Below are 15,983 nucleotides of genomic sequence, written 5' to 3'. Positions count from 1 at the left end.
TTGTGGGTAATTGTCTATGTGTAGTGTTTGTGTCAGCACTATTTGTCTGTATAGCTTCACGGTCGTCAGTTTGTTATTTTGTTACGTTTGTGTATAGTTGTTAGTTTCTTGTTTTTTCTCTCTTCTAAAATAAAAGAAGATGTATTTTGCAAACGCTGCGCCTTGGTCCACTTTCTCACAAGAAGACGATCGTGACAAATATACAGCTAATCATTTCAATTAATGTACATCATAGGTTCCAATTTCTAGCGAGGGCAATTTTGGGCCTTCACTATGTTTCATTGAAATGTACAGCTGTGTGTCATCCGCATAGCAGTGAAAGTTAACATTATGTTTTTTGATGTCTTCACTATTATTCTACAATATAGAAAAACCCTTGAATGAGTAAGTTTGTCCAAACTTTTGACTGGTAATGTATATATATATATTTTTAACAAATACAAAGAATACCTCATGATAAGCTGTAGACCATACTATTTACAGAGAGAGATTTCATCTATATTTTTCGTAGCTGTCTATTTACCACAGACCGATGCTGGCACTAAGACCACACTCAACGAGCTGTATAGAGCCATAAGCAAACTAGAAAATGTTCATCTAGATGCGATGCTCCTAGTGTTCAGTGATTTTAATGTCTTATCTCATTTCAACCAGCATAAAACAACTCTAGATCACCTTTACGTCACACAGAGACGCGTACAAAGCTCTCCCTCGCCCTCCATATGTGAAATCTGACCATAACTCTATCCTCCTGATTCCTGCTTACAAGCAAAACTCAAGCAGGAAGTACCATTACCATGGCTAATATGGAAGTGGTATATAGCCAAGTTACCATTACTGATTGTGTATTTATTATTACTTTTATTATTATGTGTTATTACTTTTGTATTATTTCTCTTTTTTCCTTCTCTCTGCATTGTTGGGAAGGGCCTGTAAGTAAGAATTTCACTGTGTCTACACCTGTTGTTTACGAAGAATGTGACAAATAACATTTGATTTGATTGTACAAACATCAAAATAAAATCATTAGCGCCAAAAACCATACTTGGGAATATTTTGACTTAGTACTACAACCGTTAAAAACAAAGATTTATGGTAGCTGAAGACTGAGACTAAGCATTTGGGTTTGAAGTGCATTCATGTCATAATACAGGGGACGGTTGAGCTAACGTAGGCTAATGCGATTAGCATTAGGTTGTAAGTAACAAGAACATTTCCCAGGACATAGACATATATGATATTGGCAGAAAGCTTCAATTCTTGTTAATCTAACTGCACTCTCCAATTTACAGTAGCTATTACAGTGAAAGAATACCATGCTATTGTTTGAGACGGATGCACAATTTTGAACATAAAAAGTTATTAATAAACAAATTAGGCATATTTGGGCAGTCTTGATACAATTTTTTTAACAGAAATGCAATGATTCATTGGATCAGTCTAAAGCTTTGCACATACACTGCTGCCATATGGTGGCCAAAATTTATATTGCACCTGGGCTGGAATAATACATTATGGTTTTTCTCTTGCATTTCAAAAATAATGGTACAAAAAAAATACAAAAGAACGGTAGATTTTTCTTTGTATTATCTTTTACCAGTTCTATTGTGTTATATTCTCCTACATTACTTTCACATTTCCGCAAACTTCAAAGTGTTTCCTTTTAAATGGTACCAAGAATATGCATATCCTTGCTTTAGGGCCTGAGCTACAGGCAGTTAGATTTGAGTATGTCATTTCAGGCAAAAACGGGAAAAAAGGGGCGGATCCTATTGGTTTACCTCTGTTGCCTGTGAGCGTGAGTAGGTTGGCTGTGTGCCTAGGTGGGTTAGGGGGATAATGTGTCTGTGTGAGGACCCCAGACACACCCTGGGAATGGGGCATCTGGCACCGCGGGGCAGGACTGGTGCTGGGACAGGGCTGGCAGGGTCGTATACATTAGGGCACAGCGTAGCATTTTTTTTTAAAAGCGTTCATCAATTGAAAACAGAAAACAAGTGCTTCTTATTGTACAAGTTTAGGAAGTTGCTCCCTGTTCCAGTCCTTTTCTTTCTTCGTTTGGGGCCAAATGAATACAACTCAGGTGCCAGTAGGCAGGGCCTCTGTTGGAGACAAATTCAGGGCTCCTCAGTAGCTGCGTCCTGGAAAAACAGGAGTTGGATCAGTCGGTGTATCAATTCACAGTCTGGCTACGTTTCATTAGGGCCATATTCAGTCATTAGACCTTTAGCAAAGACCGTAACCCAAGTCAGAATTTCATAAGCATCCTGTCTACTGTGTTCTGTTTTAAAGCAGAAATGTGATTCTTAGAAACCTCTGAAGTGCAGTTACCCTAATAATCACTAGCTAACCCTGGAGACTTGAAGGCCTACACAGAGTCATAGAAAGTTTAACTCATCTTAAGAAACCTTTAATTGATATCACTTAAATGTGCAACACTGACTGTTCAGATGTAGTAGTATTTCTGCTAGGGAAATATAAATGTTATAAATGTGGTACAATCGCAGATGAGATGTGGTGATAAGTACAAATGTATAAACAAAATCTAAGTGTTCAACCTCAGTCCTTTCAAAATGGTGTTGCATAGAATCCACATTTAATGAGGCACTGAGGGAAAGTATCATCAGTCAAAGCTTACACCTACACTAAGTTTGAAAGCAGCAGTTTTGCGAAAACATCCAACTGCAGTTCCATAATTTCCACATTAACTTTACAGATGTGGCACTTGTATGTGGTTATTTGTGACAAAATTAGTTTAATATCCGTGCTCTTAATGTAGAGAGCTACAAAAATTATAGGGGCACAAAAACACTAATTGGTCACCATGTCGGCCTCCCCTGAACATGTTCTCAGGTAATGGAGTAGTAGAAGCAGTGTACAGTGCTGTACTAAAGTAGCCCTGTGGTGGGCCGGTAGATTCTGGACGGTTATGTTTGGACGGTTGCCCAGACTGCCAGTGAAGCATATTATTTTTGTGTGTGTGAGGATTTCATAGATTGGTGGAGCTGTAGTCAATAGCTAGCCTCATCTTAATTCTGCGCATGTCTCTCTCTGACAGTAAAAGTGTATGTTTGCGAAATAAGCTCTTTCAAGCCTTTATGTTTAAATGGTTAGATTAGCATTGTAAATATAGATGTAGTTAATTACCTGGGAATAGCTAGCAGCTTAAAAGTGATGTTCCATCCACTTGAAGCTCTGAGTCCCAAATGGCACCATATTCCCTATAGTGCACTACTTTTGACCAGAGCCCTATGGGTAGTAGTGGACTATAAATGGAATAGGGTGCCATTTAGAACTCAACCTAGAACAAGCAAGCAGATAGCTGTTTCTGCCAATGCTGAGGTTAACTAATCTTAAGTGCCACTTGAGACATTTTCACTGTGTAACAATTAAGTCCACTTTTAGAAAACAATTGGTCTTTATTTATTTAATAATTTGCAATGACAGGTTAAATGTACTTATAAAATGGGAGGTTAGAGCCCTGAATGCTGATTGGCTGATACCACGGGTATGACAAAACATGTATTTTTACTGCTCTAATTACGTTGGTAGCCAGTTTATAATAATAAGGCACCTCGGGGGTTTGTGATATATGGCCAATATACCACGGCTAAGGAATTTGTCCAGTCTCTCTGCTTTTCTTTGTGCCTAAGAACAGCCCTTAGCCGTAGTATATTTGCCATACACAGTACCACATCCCCCCGGGACTTAAATGTATCATAATCATTATTCTAGCTACAATACCAAGCTGAAGTTATGTAACAATGACATCACTTTCTCTGTGTTTATTGTTTATAGCCACACTATGTCTGTATTCACAGAATCAACTGCAATAGCACTAAATAATTCACATCAAATTCATGTGCATCCTTAGGCATAGCTAACACACAGGATAACCCAACACAACATCAGAAACCCTCTTACTGCTGAATGCAGTCTGTTGGATAGGAGCTGTAAGACACAATTTTAGAAGTTCGACTTGGTGAAATTCATTCTAGATAGGATTAGAATATGAAAATGGATGAAACACATTTGAGTGGCACATATAAACACAAATATGATATGACTCTCTATATACATGCACAACCAAAGGGGGTCATACTGTGGAGTCGAGGGGTAGCACATTAGCTGCTACGCCAATGGATCCAAACTTTTTGACAAGGTATTGTTTTGTATTGTTTCCTTTTGTTCCAGGTATTTCCACGCCATCTACCTGGGCATCCGGAGCCGGCGCAGTGGGGACCATGACCGCTGGAGATTCTACTGGAGGATGGTGTATGAGTTTGCTGACGTCAGCATGCTGCACCTCCTGGCCACCTTCCTGGAGAGCGCTCCTCAGCTGGTCCTGCAGCTCTGCATCATCATCCAGACCCACAAACTGCAGGCCGTCCAAGGTACTGGCTGGAACCACACCCTGTATTAACACTCTCCCTTTCACCTCATCTATCTGCCACTATACACATACTGTAAATACACAGGCCATCCAATGTACTTCCTGAAACCACACTTTCACATACTCTCTCCATCCTCCACTATTCCCATTCATTGTCTCTGTCTGTTGTAAATCAGTCACATTGCACTGTTAGGGTTTCCCAAGTTGGGATACCACGGTTTAAAAGGACACCACCACCCAAGTGTTCTATTGTGGTCCAGGCCTGTGTGGAATACTTATTTGTTAGTGTAAGCAGAAGCACATCAATGTAAAGTCTGCTCTTAGAAATGCAGGCCTAATGTAATGTTAAGTACAGAAAGAGTGTGGTTCTCTCTCCGGGGCAATGAATCATGTTTAATTACACTGGCTGGACTGGCACACACACACCTCGCATGCCTCACGCTCGGATACACACACACACACACACACACACACACACACACACACACACACACACACACACACACACACACACACACACACACACACACACACACACACACACACACACACACACACACACACACACACACACACACACAAGCAAACGCACGCAGGGGGGGAAGAAGGCTGGCCACATTTAGACCAGTGGAGGGCTTCCAGGTCTGCTGTAGGCTTGAACACTATCACAAGTCTTCCCCTTGTCCATCGTCCCCACAACTCCATAGCCTTGCTTTGCTCTACCTTCTCCTCTGCTGTGCTGAGCCGCGGAAAGTAGAGGATTTGCTGCACTTTAGAGGCACTTATGCTCTTTCTGCTGCGCTAAAGAAGATTGGACCTCCTCTGACGTTAGCGGCGAGGAGGGTTTGTAAAAATCTGTGATGCGCTTGAGAGGGAGAGAAAACAATGGAGAGGATGCTGACGAGTCTCTGGATGTAGTCACTCGGTTGTATTTCCTCTTGTCAGTCTCTCTCCAGTCATCATTTCAAAACAATTATATTCATACTGTGGGAGTTGCATAAGATTTACAAGTGGAAAATGCACATAATGCAGGATGTTAATCACTGTAGCTACTCTGAGTCTAGGAGCCTTGGGAGAAGAAGAGAGAGTGTATTTATAGGTTCCTCTTCTTCCATTTGATATTCACAGGCTGCTATAGTACAATGGGACAGAGAAATGTGGATGGATTGATGGGGTAAGTTAATTGCTCTGAAAATCCCATCCTCGGCTCACCAAGACTTGAGGACATTATGGCGGATTTATAGAGCACCTAAAACCCTCCCATGTGGCATCGCTGACCTTGGCTTGACCTAACCGTTTTAGTCCCCCATTCAGTTTAGCTCATTAACAATTTTCTATAAAAATACATGAAAATATGGTTGTTCAATATCGGGATGGGTTTTGACGAATAAACAAGTTGTGGGTGTGTCTAGGCTTTGCCCCTTACTGGCCAATCAAAACATGCTCCATGGCGAAATATGTGGTTGCTTCAAGTTGTGTAATTACGGTCTTTTATGTATTGTCTTGGGATCAATTTCAATTCCAATGTTAGTTTGTTAAATGACTTACAGAAATGAATCAACAAAATGTAGACCTATCTTTGCTAAATATGTTAACTTGAACCCATTTGCAGTCCACATTGTTCTAAGTAATTGCATGGCTTCAATAGCATTCACACTGATATATGGGCTAGGTCTACTGTAAATTACATTATGGCTGAGCGTGGACATGCCAAACATTGTCAATAAGCAAGATTAAATTAATTATTGATAAGGCGTAAAAAGAGGTGAATAATTCTAATCAAATTCTAAACAAAACAACAACTTGTTTTAATAGGCTATGTCACACTTACAGGCCCCATCATTTCTCCATGTCGGCATATAATATTAAAACAACGCAGACTATGGAGGGTTTCACGCACATCCAAAACGGGACCTGCTTGGCTAAAATAATGTGGGCCTGCCTACAATGCATAGATAAAACAGTCAGCTCACTGTTTTACTCCTCTCAAACTTAATATTTTAATACATTTTGGTGATTTAAGATTTATTTCCAAGCGGTCTCAGGAGCCAAACCTGTTATCGACAGTCTTGACTACTTCGCAATTGCAATGGGCAGACAAAAAAAGCCTTGTTTTTTTATGTTTCTAAATACGAAGTATACAGGCACCAAAAGCACATTAGGTCACTCTTGTTCAGTGGTGGAAAAAGTACCCAATTGTCATACTTGAGTAAAAGTAAAGATACCTTTATAGAAAATGACTCAAGTAAAAGTCACCCAGTAAAATACTACTTCAGTAAAAGTCTACAAGTATTTGGTTTTAAATATACTTATTAAATAAACAAAAGTAAATGTAATTGCTAAAATATTCTTAAGTATCAAAAGTAAAAGCATGAATCATTTCAGATTCCTCATATTAAGCAAACCAGATGCCACAATTTGTGTTTTTAAAAATGTATTTACGGATAGTCATGGGAACACTAACACTCAGACATAATTTGCAAACAAAGCATTTGTGTTTAGTGAGTCCACCAGATCAGAGACAGATATAACCAGGGATGTTCTGTTGATAAGTGTGTGAATTGGACAATTTCCTGTCCTAAGCATTCAAAATGCAACGAGAACTTTTGTGTGTCAGGGAAAATGTATGGAATAAAAAGTACATTATTTTCTGTTGGAATGTAGTGAAGTAAAAGTAAAAGTAAAAGTAGAACTTTAAAGTATTTTTACTTAAGTACTTTACACCACTGATCTTGTTCCATGTGCAGTGTACGTCACGGCTAGATAGGCTGCGTTTCCGCTGTCAAAATTCATGCCATAACACACTGTGTTACCACTAAAACCAGCTTTCAGTTGGTCTTAAATATCCCTGTCAGCGCTGCCTGAAATGAGCACTTTGGATCATGTCTTCAAGGACACACCTCAAATATTTCCACCCTGCCCATCTGAGCGCAAGCGAGCTCATGTAAGACAGGTAAATTGCCGAACCCGGCGTTAGGGCTGGAAAATGCCAGTGCGCAAGTTTTTACATGACGAAATTGCAAACTAATGTGCGTTTGACACTAGTGCCGTCCTTAACGCCAGCCAAAAATAGCCAAACTCTCTCTCTCCCTCTCTCTTGCTCTCTCTCATATTCTCACTCACTCTCTCATTCGTTCTCATTATATTTCCCTACCACTCTCTCTCTCTAAGTGAAGTTGCCATAGCTACTGTGGTTTTAGCCCACACTAGCAGTGAGCCAGAACTCATCAGTCGTCAGCCTTTTTCCTCTCTTACACTCTGTCAGAGTGACACACTTCCTTTCTGGGAAAATAAATATTCTCCAGGAGGCCTATCTAAACCAACACCTGTAAGTGAGCAATTCTTCAGCTTGACTGTATTTCTTGCAGCACTTTTCCTGAATTATATCTACTTTATCCTCACTGCAATCGTAAGTACTATCCCAGGTGACAAATAAGTGGTATTCAGCAATCCCTCTCGGTCCTAAGTCAAGGGTACATCACTGTTGGTTACCTATTGCTTGAATATGCAATCATATTTGACTTGGTGACTCTCATATTGGAAAAGAAGAAGAGAAATGAGAGATATTGTTTTAAAATCTTCCTCTTGCATCAACACACTGCGCTATCACAGGGAGCTAACATGGAGAGCTTTATGAAATGTCAAGTCATACCTTCTGTGTTGATTTAAGAAACCATTTAACCCAGTGGCATATCACACACCATTCATTTGTCTGAAGTATTTAGGTAAAGCAATACATCCTATAATCTGATGAACTGGGCAATGTATTTAAAAACCCACCATGGTTGGGAAGAGCTTGCTTTTTCCTTTTCCAAATAAGCTTGTGTTAATGGGTTTGATAAGGCTGCTTCAGGCCTGTCCCAGGCCCTCTCTGTGTGCTCTTCAAATCACTTGTCTTCATTCCGCTCTCTGCTAGATAAGTTAATTGAGGTAATGTCTTCTTCCTTACCACAACAGTATGTCTGACTCTCTCCCCTTGTTCTGATTTTATTTTAGAAGGCCAATCCTGGCAGTTTTTAAAAAATCCCTGAGGTTAAGAAAAGTGTTATTTTGATCATACAGCCATGGCCACAGACATTCACCTCTCACTCACCCACTCACTCACTGACTAAAAGTAGCACTGAGAGAGTTATCCAGAGAGTTAGTTATCCAGCTCTGTTGCTTGCAGTGAGAATACCATATGTTGCCTTTTTATAAAAGCAGTGACAAATCTGTGAAAGAAACTGTCAGCAACACAGTGACAATGCCAAAGGCATGAGTCTATGAGGAGAAAACCACTCACACTGAAAAATCTCAACTGTACAGTATACCAGGAAGCAGACACTCATCAACGTTTTATTTCCACAATATCCATTTCCCAGTGCTGCCAACAGTAATGACCCTGCTGCTGCTGCTGAAGCAGGTATTTCCACACAGGCTACATCTGAAATTTAAACCTATCCCCTACATAGTGCTTATACTATATAGTACCCTGTATAGTACTTTTGGCCAAAGCCTTTGCTGTCTGAAATGGCCCCCAATTCCCTTTAATATAGTGCACTAGTCTGGTTAAAGGTAGTGCACTACATAGGGAATAGGGTGCCATTTGGTACATTGCAGCCCCAGTGCTGCAGTGATGCTGCTGTGGTTTACGTAACCCTGCCTCTCCCTGGTCCCCAGCCCGCCCCCTTTCCCAAATTACTGAAGCTTCTGTGAGAGGAGAGGAGGAGCATTACATCACCAGTTAAATCACACTACCCAGTAGCCAGGCAGCACGCTGCTGGACTGTGGCAGCCCGGCAGATTCCTCTAGCTTCCCTCCCCTCCTCCTTCTCCTCGAGATGTGCTGTGTGTGTGTGTGTGTGTGTGTGTGTGTGTGTGTGTGTGTGTGTGTGTGTGTGTGTGTGTGTGTGTGTGTGTGTGTGTGTGTGTGTGTGTGGGCAGAGGAAGGGCTTTGCTTCCTTCCTCAGACACACACCCACACACTCACGTGCATGCACTAAACTAAACGTGCACAAACACACGCGCGCAGGGCCTAGCTCCAGAATAAGAATGGCATCCCCCTCCCAGTCCCCTGCCACTCCTGGCCTCAGCCTGTTAATCATCCCACTCCACACAGTAGTCATTAAACCCTTTCATCACGCCCCAACACCTAATGGCCTGGCCTGCATCTAACTGGGTTAAAGACTGTTATTAATCAATGACAAAAAAATACAAACATGTAAATAGATAGGCCAATCAATATAGTAGATAGATACAGTTGATAAAAAGCATCTGCTTAAGGCATAGCTATATTATTGATCGGCATACAAACAGAAGGAGACAGACAGACAGTTATCTGATTCTCTCAGCTCAATGTATTGTATACACTCTTAGAAAAAAGTAGGAACATGACAGAACATCATTGCGTTCTTCCACTTCTGTCTACGCAGAAACATGCTATCTAGAACCTAAAAGGGTTATTCAGCTGTCCCCATAGGAGAGCCCTTTGAAAAACTAGTTTTGGTTCCAGGTAGAACCCTTTCCACAACCAAAAGGCTTCTACTTGAAACCAAAAAGGGTTCTACCTGGAACCAAAACTAGTTTTTCAAAGGGCTCTCTTATGGGGACAGCTGGTTCTAGATAGCATTTTTTTTGTGTAGACAGAAGTGGAGGAACACAATGATTTTCTGTCATATTTCTACTGTATACATCACGCCATCCAGTTTTGACATCCTGGAAAAGAGAGAGTGGTCTCTCTCAACAAACTGACTCGGTTTGACTTTGAAGTGAAAATAATTTTAAAAGCACAGGAGTCAGCCATATGTTAACGTCTGATTACAAAATGCAATTGACTGTAATGGTCCTGGGTGTTAAAGGCCAGGAACAGGGAGATAAGTAATGCATATACTGCAGTTACACTTAAGACCATAGGGACTATTTGGGAGACATTACACAAAGGGTATCTACAGAAAGGGTAATTGGGTAACACTTTGCTGTACTGTAGGACTCCTTGAGTGAGGTGACAGGATTGACATTGGTTCCAGATACATATCCATCCACAAGGAGCCATAGAGTTTTGAGTGAGGTTCTAAATAAGATATTGATGCTTTGATATGCACATACATTGAAGTTGTCCTATATTTTCTCTATCATCTAAACTCTTCATTTACATTTGAAAGGGTGTTTGGAAGGCTTTCATTTTCAACTTTTGAAGCTGGATTTATTCATCCAGCTCCAGGATAATTAATTGATTTATGTATGAGGTTGTTGCTACATGGACCAAAATGTCCATAGCAGCCAGTCACATCATAATCCATGATCTAGATTAGACAGACAAGTATCCTGCCCACAACAGTCTTTGGTCTAGAGAATGTCAAGTATGGATTTCATTTTGTGCCCCATCATCAAAGCCATCTCTGGTAAAAGTAAAACGGAAATATCCGGGACAGCTCTACCACCAGACAGAGCACAGCTTGTTGCCAGATGTCTTTGTGGGTAATTCTTTGTTATTAGAGGAGCCAAGGGAGCTGCGTTGCAATAAATAGTAATTATCTCAGTTTTAAATGTGGTCTGATCTATTATAACCTTTAAAGTCACAATAATATGCTCACAGTTTGATCAAGAGCTAGTCCACCCAGCCAGGCCCGCTAGACTATTGTATAAACTGGGGTCATGCGGCACAGCTCGACCAGTATTCATTTCCCAGTTTGCTTCACTGTCTCTTTGCTCTTGAGGATGTAATAAAACAATGGAGTAAGTGTGTTTTCTGAGCGGACTCTGGCTCACTTTATGGGAAACAGTAAGTAGCTGTCATGCCCCGTAATAACGACTGTTCCTCACTTTTAATTTGCACATGATTGAATAGCATGGTTTATTATTAAGCTCCCCCCCAAAAAAGGTAGGCCAGTTGAGAACAAATTCTCATTTACAACTGCGACCTGGCCAAGATAAAGCAAAGCAGTGCGACAAAAACAACAACACAGAGTTACACATGGGATAAACAACAGTACCGTCAATAACACAATAGAACATGTGTATACAGTGTGTGCAAATTAAGTAAGGAGCTAAGGAAATAAATGGGCCATAGTGGCAAAGTAATTACAATTTAGTAATTAACACTGGAGTGATAGATGTGCAAATGAGGATGTGCAAGTAGACATACTGGTGTGCAAAGAGCAGAAATAAACAAAAAACAAATATGGGGATGAGGTAGGTAGTTGGTTGGATGGATGGGCTATTTACAGATGGGCTGTGTACAGCTGCAGCGATCGGTAAGCTGCTTTGACAGCCGATGCTTGAAGTTAATGAGGGAGATATAAGTCTCAAACTTAAGTGATTTTTGAAATTTGTTCCAGTCATTGGCAGCAGAGAGCTCTATAGGGCTCTGGTCAAAAGTAGTGCACTATATAGGGCAGGGGTATTCAACTCTTAACCTACGAGGTCCGGAGCCTGCTGGTTTTCTGTTCTACATGATAATTAATTGCACACACCTGGTGTCCCAGGTCAAAATCAGTCCCTGATTAGAGGGCAACAATGAAAGAACACAGTGGAACTGGCTTCCAGGTCCAGAGTTGAGTTGGAGGGCTATAGGGAATAGGGTACCATTTTGGATGTATCCCAGGATATTCATGGGGTCCTCCTCCATGTGATTAAAGGGTCGCATGAACTTGAATGGCTGCCAATGAACCTCCTTATTGCTCCTACTTTCAGTGTTTACAGTCAGATTGTAGTCTAAAGAGTTTCCATTGAATCCCTAGGGCAGGGGTAAGCAACCCTCGCACTTCATGCTTTTAATTTAACCGACCTGGAAGACCAGGCGTGTTGAATTTAGGCGCTGAAATGATCAATTAGCTCAGTTGGTTAGGTGTGGTGCCTAGTTGGAACAAAATCCTGCAGTACCTGCGGTTACGGAGGAATAATAAACAGTAGATATATTCAATAGGATTTAACAAAGATAGTAAAATGCAGTCAATTCAGTCTGTCCACTTGTGCTCTTTGCCTCTTGTACTTGTCTGTCTGACCAAAGTATTGTGTGTGTGTGTGCGTAGAGACATCTTGGGGAGGTCAAGCGCGGGCGCGCGCGCGCGCGCGCGTGTGTGTGTGTGTGTACATGCAAGTGCGTGTGTAGGCTGTTGTCTCCCTCTGGTATCGAGTCCAGGAGATGGTCTCCTCTCACTCTTGATAGAGGACGATCACTCCAGCGCCATGAGGACTTGGCACTTGAACCAAGGCACCCAGCTCCTCAGAGAAACCCAGTGTCAAACCCAGTGTCATACAGCCAGGGATCCCTGGACCTCTGCCATCACCACAGCCATCTTTTCTGGATTTTACTGAGTACAAAGCAACAATACAGTCCCTCAGTTCAGATATTTCAGAGCTAAACGCCACCAGTGGGTCTTGTGAATTGCTGTATTTTACAGGCAGCTTGGAAAAGAATGGGTTTCATATTGAGCTAATTGCACTGCAGAGAGTCACTGAGTGGAGGAATATATAATGTTATGCAGTTCCTCCTGAAGGGTTGTTTGTCTCCCAAATGTGCTTGTGTTTGTGTTTTGGTGCAAAAAAACGTTTGTTTGGCTCCCGGTTCTGTTTGGTGTTGCGTTGCTCTTTGAAAACATTATACGTACCGGTACAGTATCTATTAAAGAGTCATCACATCATGGCAGACTTTTACAGGAAGGAAAAACTCCACACATTACTCCCATGTAGTTTTTTTTTCCTTCATTTTTTCATTTTTTTATTTCACCTTTATTTAACCAGGTAGGCCAGTTGAGAACAAGTTCTCATTTACAACTGTGACCTGGCCAAGATAAAGCAAAGCAGTGCGACAAAAACAACACAGAGTTACAAATGGGATAAACAAACGTACAGTCAATAACACAATAGAAAATCTATATACAGTGTGTGCAAATGTAGTAAGAGTAGGTAAGGCAATAAATAGGCCATAGTGGCAAAATAATTACAATTTAGCATTAACACTGGAGTGATAGATGTGCAGATGATGATGTGCAAGTAGAGATACTGGGGTTCAAAGAGCAAAAATAAATAACAATATGGGGATGAGGTAGTTTGGTGGGCTATTTACAGATGGGCTGTGTACAGGTGCAGTGATCGGTAAGCTGCTCTGACAACTGATGCTTAAAGTTAGTGAGGGAGATATAAGTCTCCAGCTTCAGTGATTTTTGCAATTCGTTCCAGTCATTGGCAGCAGAGAACTGGAAGGAAAGGCAGCTAAAAGGGGAGTTGGCTTTGGGGATGACCAGTAAAATATACCTGCTGGAGCGCGTACTACGGGTGGGTGTTGCTATGGTGGCCAGAGATAAGGTGGGGCTTTACCTAGCAAAGACTTATAGATGACCTGGAGCCAGTGGGTTTGGCGACGAATATGAAGTGAGGGCCAGCAAACGTGAGCATACAGGTCGCAGTGGTAGGTAGTATATGGGGCTTTGGTGACAAAACGGATGGCACTGTGATAGACTACATCCAATTTGCTGAGTAGAGTGTTGGAGGCTATTTTGTTAATGACATCGCCGAAGTCAAGGATCGGTAGGATAGTCAGTTTTACAAGGGTATGTTTAGCAGCATGAGTGAAGGAGGCTTTGTTGCGAAATAGGAAGCCGATTCTAAATAAAATGTTGTATTGGAGATGCTTAATGTGAGTCTAGAAGGAGAGTGTACAGTCTAACCAGATACCTAGGTATTTGTAGTTGTCCACATATTCTAACTCAGAACCGTCCAGAGTAGTGATGCTAGCGGGCGGGCGGGTGCGGGCAGCGATCGGTTAAAAAGCATGCATTTAGTTTTACTAGCATTTAAGAGCAGTTGGAGGCCACGGAAGGAGTGTTGTATGGCATTGAAGCCCGTCTGGAGGTTTGTTAACAGTGTCCAAAGAAGGGCCAGAAGTATACAGAATGGTGTCGTCTGCGTAGAGGTGGATCAGAGAATCACCAGCAGCAAGAGCGACATCATTGATACACAGAGAAAAGAGTCGCCCGATAATTGAACCCTGTGGCACCCCCATAGAGACTGCTAGAGGTCCGGACACCAGGCCCTCCGATTTGACACACTGAACTCTATTTGAGAAGTAGTTGGTGAACCAGGCGAGGCAGTCATTTGAGAAACCAAGGCTGTTGAGTCTGCCAATAAGAATGCGGTGATTGACAGAGTCGAAAGCCTTGGCCAGGTCGATGAAGACGGCTGCACAGTAATGTCTTTTATCGATGGCGGTTATGATATTGTTTAGGACCTTGAGCGTGGCTGAGGTGCACCCATGACCAGCTCGGAAACCAGATTGCATAGCGAAGAAGGTACGGTGGGATTCGAAATGGTCGGTGATAAGTTTGTTAACTTGGCTTTCAAAGACTTTAGAAAGGCAGGGCAGGATGGATATAGGTCTATAACAGTTTGGGTTACCATACTTTCTGATTATGTTATACCTGTGAATGTGACTGCGAATCTCATGAGTTTTTTTTGTCCTTTCTGTGTCTCCGTAGGAATGACAGCGGCTGCCTCCCTGGTGTCTCTGGCCTGGGCCTTGGCATCCTATCAGAAAGCCCTACGAGACTCCCGGGATGATAAGAAGCCAATCAGCTACCTGGCCGTCATCATCCAGTTCTGCTGGCACTTCTTCACCATTGCCGCCCGGGTCATCACCTTCGCCCTGTTCGCCTCCGTGTTCCAGCTCTACTTTGGTATCTTCATCGTCCTCCACTGGTGCATTATGACCTTCTGGATAGTCCACTGTGAGACCGAGTTCTGCATCACCAAGTGGGAGGAGATTGTCTTCGACATGGTCGTGGGGATCATCTACATCTTCAGTTGGTTTAATGTGAAGGAGGGTCGTACTCGGTGTAGGCTCTTCATCTACTACTTTGTGATCCTGCTGGAGAACACTGCTCTGAGTGCCCTGTGGTACCTGTACCGCGTCCCTCAGAGCACCGACGCCTTCGCCGTCCCCGCCCTCTGTGTCATCTTCAGCAGCTTCCTCACCGGCATCGTCTTCATGCTCATGTACTACGCCTTCTTTCACCCCAATGGGCCCCGATTCGGACGCTCACCCAGCCTCGTGCTGGACGACCCCACGGCTGCCTTCATGCTGCCTGCCGAGGGGGCCACCAACTCGCTGAGGTCCAACCGTGGTGCGCCTCTCATCTCAGGGGACGGCACCATTGGCAGGGACGGCAAATACACAGAGAGGGACGGCTGCATGCCCGTGTTTCAGGTGAGACCCACCGCCCCCTCCACGCCGTCCTCCCGTGCCCCACGCATCGAGGAGACGGTCATCAAAATAGACCTGTGTCGGAACCGCTATCCGGCCTGGGAAAGGCACGTATTGGACAGGAGTATACGCAAGGCCATCCTGGCCATCGACTGCTCCCCTACGCCGCCCAGACTCCAGTACAAAGATGACACTACAGTTCAGGAGCGCCTGGAGTATGAGACCACGTTGTAGCCCTACACTGCTGCCTGGATGTTGGATGCCTGGATGTTGGATGCCTGGATGTTGGATCCTTGGAAATGCAAAACCGTAACAAAGGATGACCATCAACTTGGATTTACAGCAGGACTGTGGCAATAATAAGTTATTAGCTCTCTCACTCACTCTACATATTAGCATTGAACCATGATGT

At 42.6% G+C, this 15,983-nt stretch overlaps 1 protein-coding gene across 1 annotated transcript in view; it reads left to right on the top strand.

The window, feature by feature from the left end:
* The window catches only part of LOC120055539 (XK-related protein 4-like), a 63,807-nt gene extending 48,002 nt beyond the window's left edge, over positions 1-15,805 (top strand). The window contains exons 2-3 of the mRNA XM_039003405.1: positions 4,195-4,394; positions 14,847-15,805. Coding sequence (XP_038859333.1) covers positions 4,195-4,394; positions 14,847-15,805 — 1,159 coding nt within the window. The remainder of the gene's footprint in view (positions 1-4,194; positions 4,395-14,846) is intronic.
* Positions 15,806-15,983: the final 178 nt, after the last annotated feature.

This window comes from Salvelinus namaycush, chromosome 11 (assembly GCF_016432855.1).
Source record: "Salvelinus namaycush isolate Seneca chromosome 11, SaNama_1.0, whole genome shotgun sequence".
NCBI lineage: Eukaryota > Metazoa > Chordata > Actinopteri > Salmoniformes > Salmonidae > Salvelinus > Salvelinus namaycush.
Note: the sequence above shows the minus strand (reverse complement) of the source record. Positions and strands in the feature narration are given on the sequence as shown.